The 20116-nt window shown below is 41.9% G+C and overlaps 1 protein-coding gene across 6 annotated transcripts in view; it reads left to right on the forward strand.

The window, feature by feature from the left end:
* Positions 1-20116, forward strand: part of FOCAD (focadhesin) — a 324630-nt gene that overhangs the window by 36669 nt on the left and 267845 nt on the right. For 3 of the 6 annotated variants that reach the window (XM_023242353.2, XM_045043365.1, XM_045043366.1), the window contains exon 4: positions 1055-1209. The exons of 2 other annotated variants lie outside the window; for them this stretch is intronic. In XM_023242353.2, the coding sequence (XP_023098121.2) occupies positions 1055-1209 (155 nt within the window). Of the gene's footprint in view, positions 1-1054; positions 1285-20116 lie in introns of those variants that run through there. One more of the 6 variants, XM_023242355.2, reaches the window with a different exon arrangement.

The following is a 20116-nucleotide window of genomic DNA, read 5'->3' on the forward strand; positions in this document are numbered from 1 at the left end:
CTCCCAAAGCCAGCCACAGTGGGAAAGTGGGCACAATATGATGTTGATTTTCATTCTTTGAGTTATTCTGTGGGAGCTGAGGATCTGAATTTTTTTTTTTCTCAGATTATACACTTTTCTAATAAGTTCTGTCCGAAGGCGGGAAAAATAACTTTGTTATGTGTTCTTTAAATACATTAAAAAAACAAAAACACCACCTCAAACCGCGTGTAACTCTAAATGGGCTTAACCCATCATACATTCAAACGTGGATTCATCACGAGTAGTGAACCCCCTGGGGGTTGTTGGGTCGTGGGTTCCTGAGAAAGTTGTGAAAGCTAGAGTCTCTGCTTTTATAGGATTTTTCAAAATAAAGCACTTACATTGACTCCTGTGCCCTTCTGGTGCTTTTCTGTCAAAGATGACAGGTTCATAGCGTGCGGGGGCAAAAAGCCCATTTCTTTCCTGACCAAAACGGTCTTCTCGGCTTCTGTTGGTCGCTGTGGGCGGGGCAACTTGGGGGTATCCTGTTTTACCTCCCTGCCTTCCCTCTGGGCCCACGTTAGACTCGAGTAAGTTGGGGCAGGGACATCGTTGGGGCGGGGTGGGGTGCATGGAGGTGGTAGAGTCTGGTGGTAGGAGAGCGGAAACACGTTCTGAAAATGTTACCGCACGTAGGGCTTGAAGCATAGGTATGATCTGGAGCGCAGCGCAGACTAACTGCTGGACTGACATGGATGGTGGCTGGTCAGAGGGATTGGTTAGAGCCCGGCGCCAGAGTCCAGTCTTAGTTTTGATCTCCTGTTGGGTTCGTCGTGTTGCTCAGCCCCAAGTCATACGGCTGAGTGCAGCCGCCTTAGTTTGCACCAGATGAGAGCGAGCTGCTCTCTCCGAACGCATCCATTATCTCTCCTGGGGAGCTGACTTGAGTTTATTCTACAAATGGTGGGACAAGAGCACCGTCTTTGTCGAGGGAAGGTAGCCTGCTGGGAACAAATTCGACGAACGGCGGGGGGGATTCTGTATGCTTTTGGCGCTCCTTCCAAGTGTCTTCTAATCACTGGTTTGATTTCAGACTCCGGCTTTGAACTTGCTGTGGGAGAAGTGTTGCGGTGATAATGCGGTGGTTCGAACGGCCTGCTGCGAGGCTCTGGTGGCACTCGTCGCCCAGGATCACGCAGAGTTCAGCTATGTGCTCAATGGGATACTCAACCTGATTCCGTCGACCAGGTCGTCTTTCCTTCCCGTTTGATCAGCGAAACACTTACATTTTTAGAAAACAGATCCACGAATTTGCCATTAAAGGTCCACATTCACCCTACTTGCCAGTTGATTTTCTTTCCCTTCAAATGTCATGCTGTTGATATTTCGTAGGCGCTGATTTAAACTCTATAGTTGTGGAATTTGTGGTCAGTTGCTGTCTGTAAGTTTCAGGGCTCTGCTTAAATGTGTCATTGCTTTAAAAAAATTTTTTTTAATGTTATTTTTTGAGAGAGAGAGAGCGTGAGCAGGGGAGGGGCATAAAGAGAGGGGGGCAGAGGATCTGAAGTGGGCTCTGTGCTGACAGCAGAGAGCCTGGCATGAGGCTTGAACCCATGGATTGTGAGGGACGCCTGGGTGGCTCAGTCGGTTGAGCGTCCGACTTCAGCTCAGGTCATGATCTCGCGGTCTGTGAGTTCGAGCCCCGCGTTGGGCTCTGGGCTGATGGCTCAGAGCCTGGAGCCTGCTTCCGATTCTGTGTCTCCCTCTCTGTCTGCTCCTCCCCCGTTCATGCTCTGTCTCTCTCTCTGTCTCAAAAATAAATAAACGTTAAAAAAAAAAAAACATTAAAAAAAAAAAAGAAATCATGGATTGTGAGATCATGACCCAAGCCGAAGTTGGACGCTTAACTGACTGAGCCACCCAGGTGCCCTGTCACTGCTCTTTTTTTTTTTTTTTCTTAAATGAAGAAAATAGCTAAGTAGTTTATAATTCCCGAGTGCAGTGCAAATTCTTGACTTACATTAAGCAAGTAGGTTGCCCGTAAGCAATACTACTCCCACGGTGGTAAAGTTTATATATTACTGGCAATATTTGGTCAGACTTTGGCTTTAGTACGTGAATTAGAAAATAATAGCACTGGGGCACCTGCCCGGCTCAGTTGTAAGAGCATGCAACTCTTGATCTTGGGGTCATGAGTTCAAGCCCCACATCAGGGGTAGAGATTACTAAAAATATAAATAAAACCTGAAAAAGAAATAATAGCACGAATTTTTAAAAAAAGTATTTTGTGATTTAGACATGTTTCCTCTGATTATCTCAAGTAAAGCATGTTTGGTGTTTTGAATTTTTGCTCTGACTGTACTTATTTATTTATTTTTTTAAGTTTACTTATTTATTTTGGGAGAGAGAGAGAGAGAGAGCGCGAGAGAGCCCCAACGTGTGCACCAGCACACGCACAGGTGCAAGCAGGGGAGGAGCGGAGAGAGGGGGAGAGAGAATCCCAACCAGGCTCCACGCCGTTAGCCGCAGAGCCTGGCCCGGGACTTGAACGCATGAACCGCGAGATCATGACCAGAGCCGAAGTCAAGAGTCAGATGCTTAGCTGACTGAGCCACCCAGGTGCCCCTAGTGTGACTATCTATTTATAGGCTGACAATAATGGAGTCGAAAGTATTGAAAGGGGCGTACGGCGTTCTGAGGTGGTCAAACAGGACCGCGTTGGAACCACATCATGGAAGTGAGCGTCTCTCGTGGCACATTCCCTGAAAATGAGGTGCCCCTCTTTGCTTCAAGAAATGATCTTCATCTGGATGTCTGCAGTTCTGCCTACTTTAAATCACTGGGGCGTCTGCTCCCTTCTCTTAGTTCTTACCCAGCCTCTCCCCTCCCTCTCTGTGGGGCTGCTTGTTCTCCCTTGTTGTCCTCCGATGTGAAGGCTGAGTAACCTCTGGCCCTTTCACTTTGCTTCACAAATCTTATTTTGTTCCCTTAGATCCTCTCTTGGTATCTTTTTGGAACCTTGAGTTTTCCTTCTTTATCTTTCCTTCTTTCTTTTTCTTTATAGCGTGCCGCCTGTAGTTAGAAGTCCAGACTCTTCCGAGTGCTCTACATGCCCTTGCCCAAACTAGGGCCAGCCTTCTGTTCAGCCTGCGTGTCCTGCCACGAGCACTCCTCTCCGGCCACACACAGGCCTTCCCTATTCCCTGTTCTTGAGCTTCTGCATGAATGGGAAGGTTTCTTCCCGTTTTCCTTCTGATATCATGCCCTTCATGCCTCAAGGTTCAGTCCAGTCATCCCTTCTCCTGCCTAGATACCTTCTCTCTTCCCAGCTGGGCTACTTGTTCTTTCGTAGTATATATATTTTTAAACCTGTATTTTTATGCTTAGCACATTTTTTGACAGTTATTGGATGATCATATATTTCTGAATAAGTAAGAATTTGATCGTGGCTAAAAATGTAATGATTTTCTGTCTTTTTCCTCGTGTGAATGCTCACACGTGCGCACACCTACACATACCCTTCAAAAAGGAGTTAAACAATTTTTTTTAAATGTTTTTATTTATTTTTGAGACAGAGAGAGACAGAGCATGAGCACGGGAGGGGCAGAGAGACAAGGAGACACAGAATCGGAAGCAGGCTCCAGGCTCCGAGCTGTCAGCACAGAGCCCGATGCGGGGCTTGAACTCACGGAGCGTGAGATCATGACCTGAGCTGAAATGAGACGCTCAACCGACTGAGCCCCCCAGGTGCCTCTAAAAAAGGAGTTTTGAGGAGACTTTTAAAACGTCAAGTTTTGGGGCACCTGGGGGGCTCAGTTGGTTGAGCGTTCGACTTGGGCTCAGGTCATGTTCTCCCGGTTTGTGAGTTCAAGCCCCACGTTGGGCTCTCTGCTCTCAGCACAGAGCCCGCTTCGGATCCTCTGTCTCCCTCTCTCTCTGCTCCTCCCTCGCTTGCACTCTCTCAAAAATAAATAAAACATCAGGAATTTTAAGTTTTAATGTGTCTCTCTTTTAACTTACTGGTTGATCTTAAGCAAGCCACCTAGATTTTGCCTTATGCTTTTTTTCAGATGCAGGTAATGGTATTTGTTTCCCCCTAAGTAGTTTTCACGAGCCTTAAAATTCATAAACATAAAATCTGCTTGCACTGTGTAGTTGTACTGTTTATATTCAAAAGTAAGTTACTAGCAGCTAAGGGGCCAGAGTGATGTCTCTGTTTACATAAGGGAGAATTAGAGCAGGTTAGATTATACCTTTTTTTTTTTTTTTTCTATTAAGATTATGTTTATAAGTGATCTCTTCACCCAGCATGGGGCTTGAACTTACAACCCTGAGATCAAGAGTTGCATGCTTTACTGACTGAGCCAGCCAGGTGCCCCTGGAGATCATTTTTTTTTTTTTTAATGTTTATTCATTTTTAAGAGAGACAGAGTGAGAGTGGGAGAGGGGCAGAGGGAGAGGGAGACACAGTATCCGAAGCAGGCTCCAGGCTCTGAGCTGTCAGCACAGAGCCCAGTGCAGGGCTTGAACTCACGAACTGCAAGATCATGACCTGCGCCAAAGTTGGCCGCTTAACCGACTGAGCCACCCAGGTGCCCCTGGAGATGATTCTTTAACAAAAATAAAGTGCTTTCTAATTTTTCCAGCTGCATAGTATTCCATTGTACGCATGTGCCATAATTTACCAATTCCCCATTGTTGTCAATTATTATTATTATTATTATTTTTGCAATTACAGGCAATGCTTCAGTGAGTAATCTTATACATAAAGGTGTCCATTAGTTTTCAAGGGTCTTGGGAAATATGGTCAAGATATAGAAGAAAGCCTTGCATTTTACAGTAAGCAAATTTAGGAATCTTAACAATTGAAAGATCCTGGGGAAACATTTTTTTTTCTTCAAAGTTTCTTCAAAGTTTCTTATCTGAGAATGTTCCTGTCTAACTTATCAGCCACAAAGAGAAGTGAACAGGGTAGACCCTGAAGCTAACCGATTTAATTTTGGAATCAATTTGGTGATGAAATGTGTTATATAAGTGCTATTTTTTTTCATTGTTGCCAGTAGAGATAATAATTGTTTTTCAAGAATTTTTTCATTTCTTTCAAGTAGCAGAGCTTTGTGGTTTGTAGTGATTACAAAGACTATACTTTGCATTGTTTATGTCTTAAGAAAAAAAAAAACAACAAAATGGGAAGCAAATTTAAGAAATTAAATTTAATTTAATTAAAAACAGGAGACCGAAACAGCCTCTGCCTTCAAATGCTGTTCCAGGAATTTTCTGACACAGAAAACCATCTTTTTGCTGTGCAAATGGAAGCAAAAGAAAACTGGGGCACTGGTACTTATATGGCACAAAATAGACTTTAAAATAAAGACTATAACAAGAAACAGAGACGAACACTATATAATGATAAAGGAGACAATCCAGCAGGAGGATGTAACAATTATAAATATTTATGCATCCAACACGGCAGCACCTAAATATATAAAGCAAGTATTAATAGACATAAAGGACTGTAACACCCCACTTATAACATTGGACAGGTCGTCCAGACAGAAAATCAACAAGGGAAACAGTGGTTTTATTTAAAAAAAAAATTTTTTTTTAACGTTTTATTTATTTTTGAGACAGAGAGAGACAGAGTATGAATGGAGGAGGGGCAGAGAGAGAGGGAGACACAGAATCGGAAGCAGGCTCCAGGCTCTGAGCCATCAGCCCAGAGCCCGATGTGGGGCTCGAACTCACAGACCGCGAGATCGTGACCTGAGCTTAAGTCGGACGCTTAACCGACTGAGCCACCCAGGTGCCCCATCAGTGGTTTTAAATGACACATTGGACCAGACGGACTTAACGGATGTATCTAGAACATTCCATCCAAAAACCGTGGAATACACATTCTTTTCAAGTGCACGTGGAACATTTTCCTGAGTAGATGCCATGTTGGGCCACAAAACAAATCGCAGTGAATGAAAGATTAAAATCCTGTCCTGCATCTTTACTGACCACAACAGTACAAAACTGGAAATAACAAACAAACAAACACACCCAAACCTAAAAAACGCCACTATCTTTATCTTTGGGATCTAAAAGCAGGAATGACTTTGTCATTTCCCTGTGCTTCTTGGCTGAGACATTTTGGATCTTCAGTTTCCGGTATTTAAATGTCTACTTGTTTCTGGATTTCTCTTCTTAAATAGAGGTTTATCAGAATCTAGAGGTACCCTGGGAACAGTGCCCCTCAGTAATTACTCAGCTTTGATGTAGAACAATAATTCTACAATGTTATCTTTTCTTTTTGCCTACTAGCAAAGGCTGGCTGGCAGCCTTTAGGAACTGAGAGAGAGATTGAGAGAGGGAGTAAGTGAGGCAGAGTAAGAAGCAGCCTTCTATCGAATAGATATTTTAGAGAATGTAGCTTCTGGAGCTTTCTCAGCATTGCAGTGAATGTTGAAATGTGCAAGGAAAGATGGAAGGAAAAGTCAGTGAGGTCATCGCTCCCCGCCTTCTAACCTGCTCCTGGGTCCTTTGCGAGACTAGTCTGTAAAATTCTCTTGGAACATGTATGGAAACCCTCCCTGCTCCCTCCACCAATTCAACCTGCAATTTGAGAAACATTGGTCTAGAGCCTGCTCCATTGTATAGTCTAACTTTGAAAAAGACTTGACGTTTGTCAAACTCTGGTTGTCTAAATTTTAGGGAGTGGCTGGGAAAGCGTCTGGCTCTATTTGAGAGACTTGTTTCCTTCAAAGGAATAGTTTGATGTCTAAGAGTGTTCTCGGTTCAAAGCTGAGGCAACATGAAACACTTGTAAACTAAACTAGTTTTTATAGCTTCTGTAAACAAAGAAATGGATTTAAGAGGTCTAAAATGTTCTTTTAATCAGTAAGGAAATTTGGAAAAAAAAATTATTCCCTAGTGAGGGTGAAGGAAAGAAGGGGGACCACAAAGGAAGCGCAGTAAGGAAATCATTATCACCAGTTAGATGTGAATTTTGAAATTAAACAAAACTGAAATTAAAGTGAATGATACATGGTAGCGTGTGCTTTTCTTGTCTCTTGAGGCACTGCTTGTTTTCAGTTTCGATTGTTTTAGGGTTTGTTTGTTTTTGTTTTTACATTGAATTTGTCCTGAGATAAAGATTCTCAAAGCAAGGAGTTTTTCCATTTTTCTGTTCTTAGGTCCCTCCCTTCCTCCCTTAACTGCACTCGCTTCTAGAAAGCTCATGCAGCCATTGTCATAGTTGCCTAGTAACGGGACTGTGCATAAAAACTGTATTCTCCTGTGGAACCAGGTATTCAGTTTTTGATATTGAGATGTCACGACAGCCCGTAATTTCAGTTCAACTGCTTCCCCCAACCCCTTCCTTCTTTTAAAAACGTGTTTGGTAGGATGGTTATGCTCTAGATAAACTAGGCTAGCCTTTGATTTATGTGCCTTTTGTGCTTTTAAATGGGCAGACACCTGCAGTTTATGCATTTCGGGAAAATAAAGTGTGCTAAGGTATGAGAGATGAAAGTCTGTTTTCTGAGCTCCCGAAAGCAAAGTCTACTTTTTCAGTGAAATCTTGCATAGAGTATTAAAAATGCCCACGGTGGTCCTGAGTAAAGGTGATGGATTCACTGAGTCTTTGATCATGGATTGATGAAGGTCCAAATTGGTTAGAAATGATTCCGAGAACTCTTGGGAGTATTGAGGGTAATTTAATGAGAGAAATTCTTGTCTCTCAGGGTCTTCTCTTTTATTGATGACTCTGTTCCTTGGGAAACTTCATTGTCTTGTGCTTTTGTAGGAAAGAGCTAGCAACTGAGGACACACGGTATTCATCTCTTGTGTTCTTGAAGCGTTTCCGTACTATTTAGCGTCTTTGTTTTTATTTTATTTGGCAGGAGAAGAAGAATCAAGGAAGGAGGACTTTATGAGGTTCCCCAGGGTTTAAGGGGTACAGTCATCTGTGCTTTCATCTGTAGTCGGGGCATCAGAGTATTTCTCTTGAATTTGAGATGGTTTCAGGTTTATATCTCCCTGGATATCATTGCTCATTTAGCTCTTATCTGAGAGTGACAGAATCCCTAGACCATGTCTGTTTCCCCATCTTGTCCCTTAAATATTCCTGTGAGCAGCTCAGCTTGTTTCCAGATGTTTTCCTTTTCTTCTTTCCAATCCTTTTTCTTTCCCTAAAATCCCCAAACCTCTCTCAGCTTGCAGCTCGTAACCAGAAAAGTGATTCCAGTTACCTTTCTCATGTAGGACATTCTGCCCTATTTCTTTTCAAGTTCCTTGATCTGGTTGAAGGCTTTGTCACAAATCTTCCATTGTAAGAGTCATATGTTTGTGCTAAGATGTTTCTAGGTGATTTAAGAAAAGCGACTACTGTAACACATGTCACTTTTATAGTGGGAAAAGGCTTCATAAGGAATCAGGCTGTTTTCTGGTACTGAGAAGACAAATGAGTTCCCCGAGCAAAAAGTCAATAGCATTATATTCTTACATTTTTTTTTTGTTTGTTTTTTTTGTTATTTATTCAAGCATGGGTTCCCCAGAACTGTTTTTGATTTCCTTCCTTTCTTCCTGGTCTTCTTTGTCTCTCTCTCTCTCTCTGTCTCTCTTTTCTCATATAATTTTGTCACGAATTTAGAAAATGATTTGATCATTAATCTAATGTTTAGCGTTCTCTTATTTGCTGGTGACTTACTGAGCTTAAGGCTGACCAATTTTCCTTTCTGGTTAAAAAAAGGGACTTGGCCACATGTGTACCATTTGTTCCCGATGTGCCCACGGATGCCCCCTTCAGAGATAATTTGGGCCATTCGTTTCGACCCAGACCCTTGTTATTCTCATCCCTGGTCAAAAAATTAGTATGGCTACTTCCTTGTACCTCGTATTTGGAGTATTTCAAAAGCAAAGAACCAAGTGTACTTGAGGTATTTCCCAAAGGCGACTGAGCACACATGAGCAGTGTTTAATGTTGTAATCAAATCAACCCCAAACAGAGGAAACCTGATGTATGCTATTCATATGCACACTAGTAATTGTGCTGTATTTACCTAGAGAGATATTTACCTAGAGAGAAGCAATTTTCGCGGGTGGTTTTAATTACTATAGTTTGTACAGCTTGACCAAAAATGTTTTCCTTTCTGTCTTATTTATTTCTTTGTAATACTCAACATCATTGCTGACCCACACACCCCTCTCATTATAGGATCTGGGTCTTGGCTCTCATGCCATTGAAAATTGAGGTTCCTCTTGTGCATTGCCTCTTACCACTGTGCTTGTAGCTCAGGCCAGAAGTTTCTGTTGCTCTTGCTTAGAGGGTTCTTGAGTCGATTTAGCTTTTTCTGGCACCTTCCCAAGGAAGAGCTTGATCCAGCTGGCCTTTACTGAAGGACTTTTAGAAGCAGGTTACTGAGTATGTTAGGACTCTTTGGGCTACAAGTTACAGAAAACCACTTGAACTAATTTGAGCATAAAAGGGTGACTTTTATCTTTTTTTTTTTTTTTTTTTTTTTTTTTTTAGTAAAAGAGTGTCCCATAAGACCCAAGAACAGGGATGCAGCCAAGCCTCAAAGTGAATTGAATACAGGCTGTGTGTTTCTCCCCCTTTACTGCAGACCGAGTTTCTCTGCCTCTAATCTACAGGGCGCAACCTGCTCCTGGGTTAATATTTCTTACGTATAAGAGGCAGCCAGACTGAGGTTGGCCACAGTTACAGATTTCCAAGGACCAGTGTGCATGAGATGTTCCCTCTGGACCAGTCAGGTCTGCCGGGGGCTATATATTAGTTTCCTAAGGCCGCTGTTACAAATGACCGCAAACTTGGTGGCTTTAAGTAACGTAAATGTGTCATTTCGCAATTCTGGAGGCTAGAAGTCCCAAAGCAAGGGAGTCCGCAGGATTGGGTCCTTCTGGAGGCTGGGAGTATGTGTTCCCTTTCTCTCTCTTAGCTTCTGGTGGCTGTTGCAACCTTTGGCGTTCCTCGGCTGGTGGCTGTATAACTCCAGTCTCTGCCTCTGTCTTTTTAAGACCTCCTCCTCCGTGTGTCTGTCTCTCCAATCTCTGCTCTCCCTCTCCTTTTTTTTTTTTTTTTTTTAAATTTTTTTTTTCAACGTTTATTTATTTTTGGGACAGAGAGAGACAGAGCATGAACGGGCGAGGGGCAGAGAGAGAGGGAGACACAGAATCGGAAACAGGCTCCAGGCTCCGAGCCATCAGCCCAGAGCCCGACGCGGGGCTCGAACTCCCCGACCGCGAGATCGTGACCTGGCTGAAGTCGGACGCTTAACCGACTGCGCCACCCAGGCGCCCCTCCCTCTCCTTTTTCTTAAAAGGACACCAGCCATTGAATTTAAGGCCCACCTAGAATCATCTGATCTCCAGAGCTTGATTATATCTGCAGAGACCCTGTTTCCAAATAAAGTCACATTCACAGGTACCAGGGGATAGGACTTGAATGTGTCCTTCTGGGAGACACAATTTAACCCTCGGCATACTGTGTCTTCATTATGTGAACATATGTGTACTAGGTTCCATATACAGTAACCACACGAACGGGGAAGGAGTGGCAATTCCCCAAACAGAGAGGGGACTGGAACACTATTTCCGAGGACTCTCCCGAGTTCCTTTTCCGAGGAACACTATTTCCAGCACTGCATTGAGGGAAAGCTAAGACGTTGGAAATAGGTATGTTTCAGCCCCTCAGCTCAGCTGTGCTTAAGTATGAGTGACTGATGTTAGATCGGTATTGCTCTGACGGGGGTAGAGAGAGGAGACACTGAGTCAATAGAGAATCATTGTCAAAGCTAACATAATTGGGTTATTGTGATGGTGAGGTGTCACCATCTTTTCCGTTATCATCATCCTCTGGAATATTCATTTGAAATCATATATTAGCTCTCCAAACAGTAGCAATGGTAGAAACAACCGCTGCCTTGGTAGCCAGTGGGGAGGGAGGGAAGGAAACTAGCTTACAGTGTGACCCAAAAAAGTTACGAAGAAAATTTTGGACAAAGTTGGTGTTAGAAAGAAGAACTTTTCCTCTGACTCTCAAAACTCTTTTAATAGACGATTTCAAAAATAGGTAGAACAGTATTATGAACCCTCATGTTCTGTCACTCATCCCAACAGCCTCTTAAAACATCCTGCTCCCTCCATAACCAACCCCCTGCCATGCTTGGAAGGAAATCCCGGACACTATATAATTTCTTCTGTGGCTATTTAACTGTATATTTCCTTTTAAAAAACAACAGTAGTGTCATCATTATAGCTGGATATACGTGTGTGTATAATTTTTTTTTTTAATGTTTGATTTTATTTTTGAGAGAGAGAGAGCAGGGGAGGGGCAGACAGAATCCAAAACAGGCTCCAGGCCCTGAGCTGTCAGCACAGAGCCCGACGTGGGACTCGAACCCACACGAACCATGAGATCATGACCTGAGCTGAAGTCGGACCCCCGACCGACCGAGCCACCCAGACGCCCCTGTGCATGCTATGATTTTTTAAATGTACAGTGTTCAGATTTCAAGTTGCCTCATATTTTTTTTTATGATTTGTTTGAATGACCATCCAAATAAGAATTTGTTATGGCTTTTACATCTTTTTAGATCTACATGCTGTCCCCCTTACATCTACCTATCTCTGGCGCTCTCTTTATCGCTCTCTCTCTTTTTTTTTTTCTTGGACTTTGCTGCATGCATGCCCGTGGTGTGCTTTCACTTATTTCTCTGTATTTCCAAAATGAAAGTTTGCTTTAGAAATTTGATAAGATTTATGTTCAGTTTTTGTTGTTATTGGGAGGAGTGTTAGGAGAGAGAAGACTTCTCATAGACGATAATATGTTCTTTAGTCAAGAGGGAAATAATATCTGACTGTTTGCTTTTTTGGAAATGTTAGCTGTTGATGCTGAGTGGTTAGATCCATTAATTCATTTGGAGTTTCAACATGGTTGAAATTCTATCATTTTTTCTTCACTAGTTACCTAAAATATTGCAGTAAAGAGAATCTTCCCCATATCCATTATTTGGTTACCCAGCAGTACAGCTTGTATAGGAAAGGCAGGATATAGAGTGGGTTCTTTCTCAAATAAATTTGCCAAACTTCAAAGTACTCAGCTTTTAATAACATCCTTCAGTGTTGATCAATTAGGTTTTATTTTATAAAGAATTATAATGTGCTTATGGGTTTAGACTTAAAGGAAGTATTTCGGTTCTCTTCCCTCTTTTTTTTAAAATCAGTTTTTGAGACCTTATTATCTTTTCCCTGTTTTTGAGTCTGTTTTAGACCCATTCTTTGGAAGCACTGAGGGAGGGGGAAGGTGGGGGGAGAGAAATGTAAGTTTCAGAAGTCCCACTGCCACTTAATGATTTTCATATATAACAAATGAATTAAGAGGGAAGGGAGTGAAAGAAAATCGCATCTTCCAAAGGGGACTTCCTGTGGCCGCTCTGATCTTAAGTCGCAGGAACCATCTAATATTCCTAAGGTTCTCATAGGAGTTCATGTGCAGTGTGGTGAATTTAGCTGCATGGTGGGCAGTCTTCAATATAGTAGGTACATCTCTGTTTACCATGCTGAGTACTTATCTTTTACTTTATTCTTTTTCTTTTTTTAAGTTAAAAATTTTTTTTATGGTTATTTATTTTTGAGAGAGAGAGAGAGCATGAGCAGAGGAGGGGCAGAGAAAGAGGGAGACACAGAATCTGAAGCAGGCTCCAGGCTCTGAGCTGTCAGCACAGAGCCTGATGTGGGGCTCGAACCCACGGACCACAAGATCATGACCTGAGTTGTAGTCAGACACTTAAGCAACTGAGCTGCCCAAGCCTCCCAGGCGCCCCTTACTTTGACTTATTCTATCAGGAATCTTAAGTTGGTTTTAATGTTGCAGTTACGTGGATTAAGATGTATTAAAAAAGAAACAAACAAACAAACAAACAACTCCAACAAAACCCACCAGCCTCCCTTCTGGGGAAGGGCAGAGTGTGAGAGAGAAAGGGAGGGGTTGCAGAGAGAGAGAGGGAGAGAGAATTCCAAGCAGGCTCCGTGCTGTCTGTGCAGAATCCCACGTGGGGCTCCATTTCATGAACCGTGAGATCATGACCTGAGCCCAAATCAAGAGTTGGACACTTACCTGACTGAGCCACCCAGGCGCCCCTTAATGACAGATTTTCGTAAGGAAGTTATCTGATACAATAATTTCAACGTGCATGTGTAAAAATCATGTAGTTAGAGAACTAGAAATTACTTTTAGAGGTCACTTCTGCAGTCAAGCAAGACGGTTAGCCATCTTCCATCCAACTATGGAGGGTGCCCGGAAGGGGTATGTCAAAGGTGACTCCTTGATTTCTGGCTCGCCTAACAGGTAGATAGGGAACATCAAAAGACAAGGTGTGTGGAAGGAGCAAGAATTAGGTTTTAAACATGTTGAATTTGAGGCACATTCCAGTACCGGAGCGGGAATATCAGGTGACACGTTATGCCCCGAATGTTCGGCAGAATAGGTAACCAGATCTTTTCTGCCCTTATTAAAGCCTTCACTTTGATTCGTTAGGGAACTCTTCTGCGTACCTGTGTACCTCAAACACAGGCAGCCTGCTTGTCTACCTACGGGCTAATTCCAGGTCCTGCAAACGTCTCTCGGAAGTCTACTTTTTCATATTAACATGTTTTCGTGTCTGTGCCAAACTGGCGAAAGAGAAGTCCTAAATAAAGGACCCGGTGGTTATTTCATGGTTTATTTAAATTTCCGCTCATACTATCCACCTAGATCAGATTTCATCTCCTGTTTGTGTTCAGTGGCCCAGCTTCATCTTGAGATTCTAAATCTCCCCATCCCCTTTTTCACGAATAAAAAAATAAAGGTAGTGCGTACTTCTTTGAAAACTCAAACAATGGCACTTGCAGGCGGTGAAAGTAGTAAGCAGTAAACGTTTCCTTTTTGTCATCTTCTCTTTGTTTTCTTCTTTTAAAGAAATTTTTTAAATGTTGACTTATATTTGAGAGAGAGAGAGAGAGAGAGAGAGAGAGAGAGAGACCGAGTGTGAGTGGGGGAGGGGCAGAGAGAGGGAGGGAGACAGAGAATCTGAAGCAGGCTCCAGGCTCTGGGCTGTCCGCGCAGAGCCCGACGTGGGGCTTGAACCCACGAACTGTGAGATCATGACCTGAGCCCAAGTCAGATGCTTAACAGACTGAGCCACCCAGGTGCCCTTCTTTTCTTCTTTTTTAAAAATTCACTTTCTCGGGGCACCTGGGTGGCTCAGTGGGTTAAGCATCTGACTCTTGATTTCGGTTCAGGTTGTGATCTCATGGTTCGTGAGATCGAGCCCTGCGTCGGGCTCCTCACTGATGTTGCGGGATCTGGTAGGGATTCTCTCTCCCTCTCTCTCTGCCCCTCCCTCCCCCGAATGTGCGTGCGCGCTCTCTCTCTCTCTCTCAAAATAAACAGACAAACAACCATTGAAAAAAAAATCACTTCCTTTTTGGCCTCTGGTAAAAACTGGGAAGTGACGGGGCTCAGGGTAGGTGTCTGGTAGGTGTCTCACAGGTTCTACCAGATCTTAACTTGGTTCACTCTGGAATATAGAAGAAGCCAGGGTGATGCTGTGTAATCAAGTCCAGGCACATGCAATCAGGGACCAGCTAATTGCTCTGAGATTGGAGCCCTGTTTCTAGACCTGTATCAAAGATATTTTATAAGCACATACACTCCAAAAGCGTTATAAGATGGGATACTCCTTTCATACGCGTATTGTTCTAAAACTTGCATTTCCCTACTTAATAGGTATTGGACATCTTTCCATAGGTCTGTTTGCAGCTTTGTTAACGGCTAAAGAGTATTCTAGATTGTGAACGTATCGGATTTGAAATATTTCTGTATTGACAAACATGTTTTTCTTCTTCCATTTTTTAAAATTTATTTTTAACATTTGTTGATTTTTTTTGAGAGACAGAGACAGAGAATGAGCAGGGAGGGGCAGAGAGAGAGAAGGGGAGACACAGAAACTGAAGCAAACTCCAGGCTCCTAGCTTCCTGTCCAAAGCCCGATGCAGGGCTTGAACCCACAAACTGTGGGATCATGACCTGAGCCGAAGTCTGACACTTAATCGACTGAGCCACCCAGGCGCCCCTCTTTTTCCATTTAAAAAAAAAATTTTTTTAACGTTTTATTTATTTTTGAGACAGGGAGAGACAGAGCATGAACAGGGGAGGATCAGAGAGAGGGAGACACAGAATCTGAAGTAGGCTCCAGGCTCTGAGCTGTCAGCACAGAGCCCGATGTGGGGCTCGAACTCACTTACCGCGAGATCATGACCTGAGCTGAAGTCGGCCGCTCAACCGACTGAGCCACCCAGGCGCCCCTCTTCCATTTTTTAAGATAACAAATGCAGTATAAAATCTTCTTTTGAGTATATATAAGGGTAATTCTATATGAGGGGTTCTTAGAAGTGGAATTCATGGGAAAGCGGGTATGTACTTAAAAATTTTTTTTTATGGATTTAAAAATTCACGGATGCTGCCGATTTGTTCTCAATAAGGACTGAACCAGCAGGGGCATCTGGCTGGCTCAGTCGGAAGAGCATGTGAGTCTTGAGTCTTGACCTCAGCATAGTGAGTGCGAGCCCATGTTGGGTGTAGAGATTACTAAAAAGAATAACCTTAAAAAACATTGAACTTGGGGCGCCTGGGTGGCGCAGTCGGTTAAGCGTCCGACTTCAGCCAGGTCACGATCTCGCGGTCCGTGAGTTCGAGCCCCGCGTCAGGCTCTGGGCTGATGGCTCGGAGACTGGAGCCTGTTTCCGATTCTGTGTCTCCCTCTCTCTCTCTGCCCCTCCCCCGTTCATGCTCTGTCTCTCTCTGTCCCAAAAATAAATAAACGTTGAAAAAAAAAATTAAAAAAAAAAAAAACATTGAACCAAGGAATGCTCAACCTGAAAGTGCTTTTTCTCCCATTCACTCATCAATCCTGGATCTTTTGAACCTTCCTTTTCTGTCATTTGCATATCTCTATTCTTCGCTCATCTTTCTGTTATATGGTTAGGCTGCTTTCGTTGCTTTTCTTGTTTTTTGGATGTTAACGCTTTGTGTGTCTTATAGGTTTGTAAATATTTCATCTCATGTTGTCTCTTAATGTTTTTTTCTCACCTGAAAACCCTCCCCACTCACTTTGCTAAAACTACCTGGAATTTTAGTTATAGATTGCCTTTTTCTGTTTGTTCTTTGTCACATTTGAAAAATGTTGAAGACTTGGCTATACATTCTTTTGGTATTCATCCTGACCAGTTCTTTGTCATATATCTCTTTCTGTTTCTTCAGTTTTTTTAATCCTTTATCTTTTTCTTTTCTTTTTTTAATTTAAAATAAGAACCTTACTGAGATATGATTCACGTATTAGAATATTGTCCTTTGAAAGTGCATTAACTCAGTCGTTTTGGGCATATTTACAAAATTGCACAATCATCATTCGTTATCTTAAAAAATTTTTTTTTCATGTTCATGTATGTTCATGTATTTGAGAGACAGCAAGAGGAGAGCACGAGTTGGGGAGGGGCAGAGAGAGAGAATCCATGCTGTCAGCATGAATGCAGGGCTCAATCCCACCAACTGTGAGATCATGACCTGAGCCAAATTCAAGGGTTGGACGCTTAACTGACTGAGCCACCCAGGTACCCTTGGGTTATCTTTTAACTAGAGAACTTCGTTAAGAAAAATGTCAGAATATTATGTCTGAAAGTATTTCTTTTGTCTTAATGAATTACTCTTATTTTTTTGGGGGGGGGGTGTTTAGACTTACTAAGTTATATAAACCCTTTCCTTAGAATTCCATATATATTTCTTCAATCACTGTTGCAGATGAGAATGCTGATGCGAAATTAGACATGATGTCAGTCTAGTGATCTTTATTTTATATGTTTTATTTTATAAAATCTGAGTTTCTAGGATTTTCCTTTTGCCTTTGGATTTGAGAAATGTCAGCAATTAATTTTTTCAGGAATCTTGTCTAGCACTTGGTGGCCTTTTTAATTTGGAGACATAAATTCAATGAAAAATGTTTCTATCCTGTTTTTGATTTTTGCTTCTCTCGTGGTTATTGTTTTCTACTATTTCACCATTTTGATTTTCAGCACTAATCAAGTGATTATTGTAACCTCTTTCTGCAATCATATAGAATTCAATAGAAATTTCGTTTAAAAAAACTTGTTTTAAGTTTAGTTTGAGAGAGAGCAAGCGAGCGAGCATGAGTAAGGTAGGGGCAGAGAGAGAGGGGGAGAGAATTCCAGGCAGGCTCTGGAGCCCCAGATGGGGCTCGAACTCACTAATTATGAGATCCTGACCTGAGCCGAAATGAAGAGTCAGACGCTTAACCTACTGAGCCACCCAGGCACCCTGTAATTTAGTTGTATTTTTCAGTTTTTTAAGAAATGTATTTAAGTAATCTTTATACCCAGTGTGGGGCTCAAACTCACAACTCTGAGATCAAGATTTGCACACTCTTCTGACTGAGCCAGCCAGGCGCCCCAAAAATATAGTTTTTTTAAGAGCAGATTTCAGAGGGGCACCTGGGTGGCTCAGTCGGTTAAGCGTCCGACTTCGGCTCAGGTCATGATCTCGCGGTCCGTGAGTTCGAGCCCCACGTCGGGCTCTGTGCTGACTGCTCAGAGCCTGGAGCCTGTTTCAGATTCTGTGTCTCCCTCTCTCTCTCTGACCCTCCCCTGTTCATGCTCTGTCTCTCTCTGTCTCAAAAATAAATAAACGTTAAAAAAAAAATTTTTTTTTAAAAAAAGAGCAGATCTCAGAGACAGAGTAACAATGGCTGAAAACAAGACCTCAGATACAGAAAACGATGGCTGTCTTTATGAGGACAGATGGAAAAATACTAGGATTTAGGGTAGGTTTGGGTTTGTAGTTAGTTTTAGGCATATTCTAGGTTTGAGCATTTATGAACTCTGACCGTTGGGTTTGTATAGCCTCCTCTGTAAAGGGGGAAAACATTACAATCTTTATGGTACGGTTACAAGTACTAGATTACCACAATTTATTGAAAAAACAACCAGGTGCTTTACTGACATACTCTCATTTATTCTTTTTTTTTCATTAAAAAAATTTTTTTTAACGTTTATTTATTTTTGAGACAGAAAGAGACAGAGCATGAATGGGGGAGGGTCAGGGAGAGAGGGAGACACAGAATCTGAAACAGGCTCCAGGCTCTGAGCGGTCAGCAGAGCCCGACGCGGTGCTCGAACTCACGGACAGCGGGATCATGACCTGAGCCGAAGTCGGCCGCCCAACTGACTGAGCCACCCAGGCGCCCCTCATTTGTTCTTTATAACAACACAAGAGATGGGCTTATGATTCTAGATTGTATGGATGAGGATGTTGTGGTTTCTAGGTGTTACAAGTCTTGCCCAACATTCCCTAGCTAATTAGAATTAAAGCCAGAATTTAAATAAAAATTAATCTGAAACCATCTCTCTCAGGCCACTTGAAATATTTGAATAATTTAAATAATTACTCAATTGAATTTACCGTTTGAATGCATCTGTTATTTGATTGACGCCATTATTTTTCAAAACTTACGATCTATTCATGCTACACTTTTGCTTAAAATGTGGTACAGACTTAATTTTCCACACAGTAAAGTCTGGATCAGCAAATAAGACCAAACAAGATTTAACTTAAAGGTTAGAAAACCGGAGTTCAGAGGCACCTGGGTGGCTCAGTTGGTTAAGCGTCTGACTTTGGCTCAGGTCATGATCTCATGGTTTGTGAGTTCTAGTCCCTCGTTGGGCTCTGTGCTGACAGCTCGGAGCCTGGAGTCTGCTTGGGATTCTGTGTCTCCCTCTCTCTCAGTCCCTCACCCACTCACACTCTGTCTCTCTCTCTCTCTCTCTCAAGAAAATAAACTTTAAAAAAAAATTTTAAAAACCTGGAGTTCATTTATTAGCCTTAGGTTTCTGTGAATTAAATGCATATATATGATGTATGTGCTTTTCTCTGGGATTCTACTGCTTTTAGGGATGGGTGACCCAAATTGGTTAAAAATCATAGGTGTGTATGGAGTTTCCTCAAAAATTAAAGACAATTACCATATGACCCAGTAATTTCACCACTGGGTATTTACTGAAAGAAAATGAAGGCACTAATTAGCAAAGATATCTGCACCCTGTGTTTATTGCAGCATTATTTACAAAAGCCAAGATATGGAAACAACCCATGTGTCCATCCATAGATGAATGGATAAAGAAGATATAATAAAACACACACCCTGAATATTTCTCATCTGTAAAAAAGATGGAAATCTTGTCATTTACAGCAACATGGATGGACCTAGAGGGTATATAATGCTAAGTGAAATAAGTTAGAGAAAGACAAATACCACATGATTTCACTCATATGTGGGATTTAAGAAACAAATGAAGAAAGAAAAAAAGCTGAACAAAAAAAACATAGACTCTTAAATACAGAGAACATACTGATGGTTCCTAGAGGGAAGGTGGGTGGGGGGGATGGGTGAAATCCTTTAAGGGACTAAGAGTACATTTATCTTGATGAGCACTGAGAAGTATATAGGATTGTTGAATCATTATATTGTAGACCTGAAACTAATATAATACTGTATGTTAACTATAGTATCAATAAAAAAAAATCATAGGGCTGTTATCTGTCTTCTCTAGAACTCCAATCACATCGAAAGCAAATTATTAAATAAGGAAATGTGAGCCACAATTGTGAGCCACATATGCAATTCCAAATTTTCTCATAGCTGCATTAAAAAGTACAAGGAAACAGGTGATGTTAATTTTAATGACATAGTATGTGCCCCATATATCGAAAATATTATTTCAATGTACGGTCCATATAAAAAATTACACATGATATTTTATATTCTTTTTGTCTCCTGAATCTTCAAAACGCAGTGTGTCTTTTATACACATAGCACGTCTCAGTTTGGATGAGCCACATTACAAGTGGTCAGGAGCCACATGTGGCTATTGGCTGATGTATTGGACAGTGTGGACAAACCTCTTGTCAGCTGGAAAACTTTAAATGTCATAAAAGAGTACACAGTGGATGCTCCATAAATATTAACAACCATGATTTAAAAAATACTGCTCCCCCCCCCCCCATTTAACAAGCAATTATTTTTTTATTTCTAAGATTTCTTTT

The sequence above is a fragment of the Felis catus genome, chromosome D4 (assembly GCF_018350175.1).
Source record: "Felis catus isolate Fca126 chromosome D4, F.catus_Fca126_mat1.0, whole genome shotgun sequence".
Taxonomy (NCBI): domain Eukaryota; kingdom Metazoa; phylum Chordata; class Mammalia; order Carnivora; family Felidae; genus Felis; species Felis catus.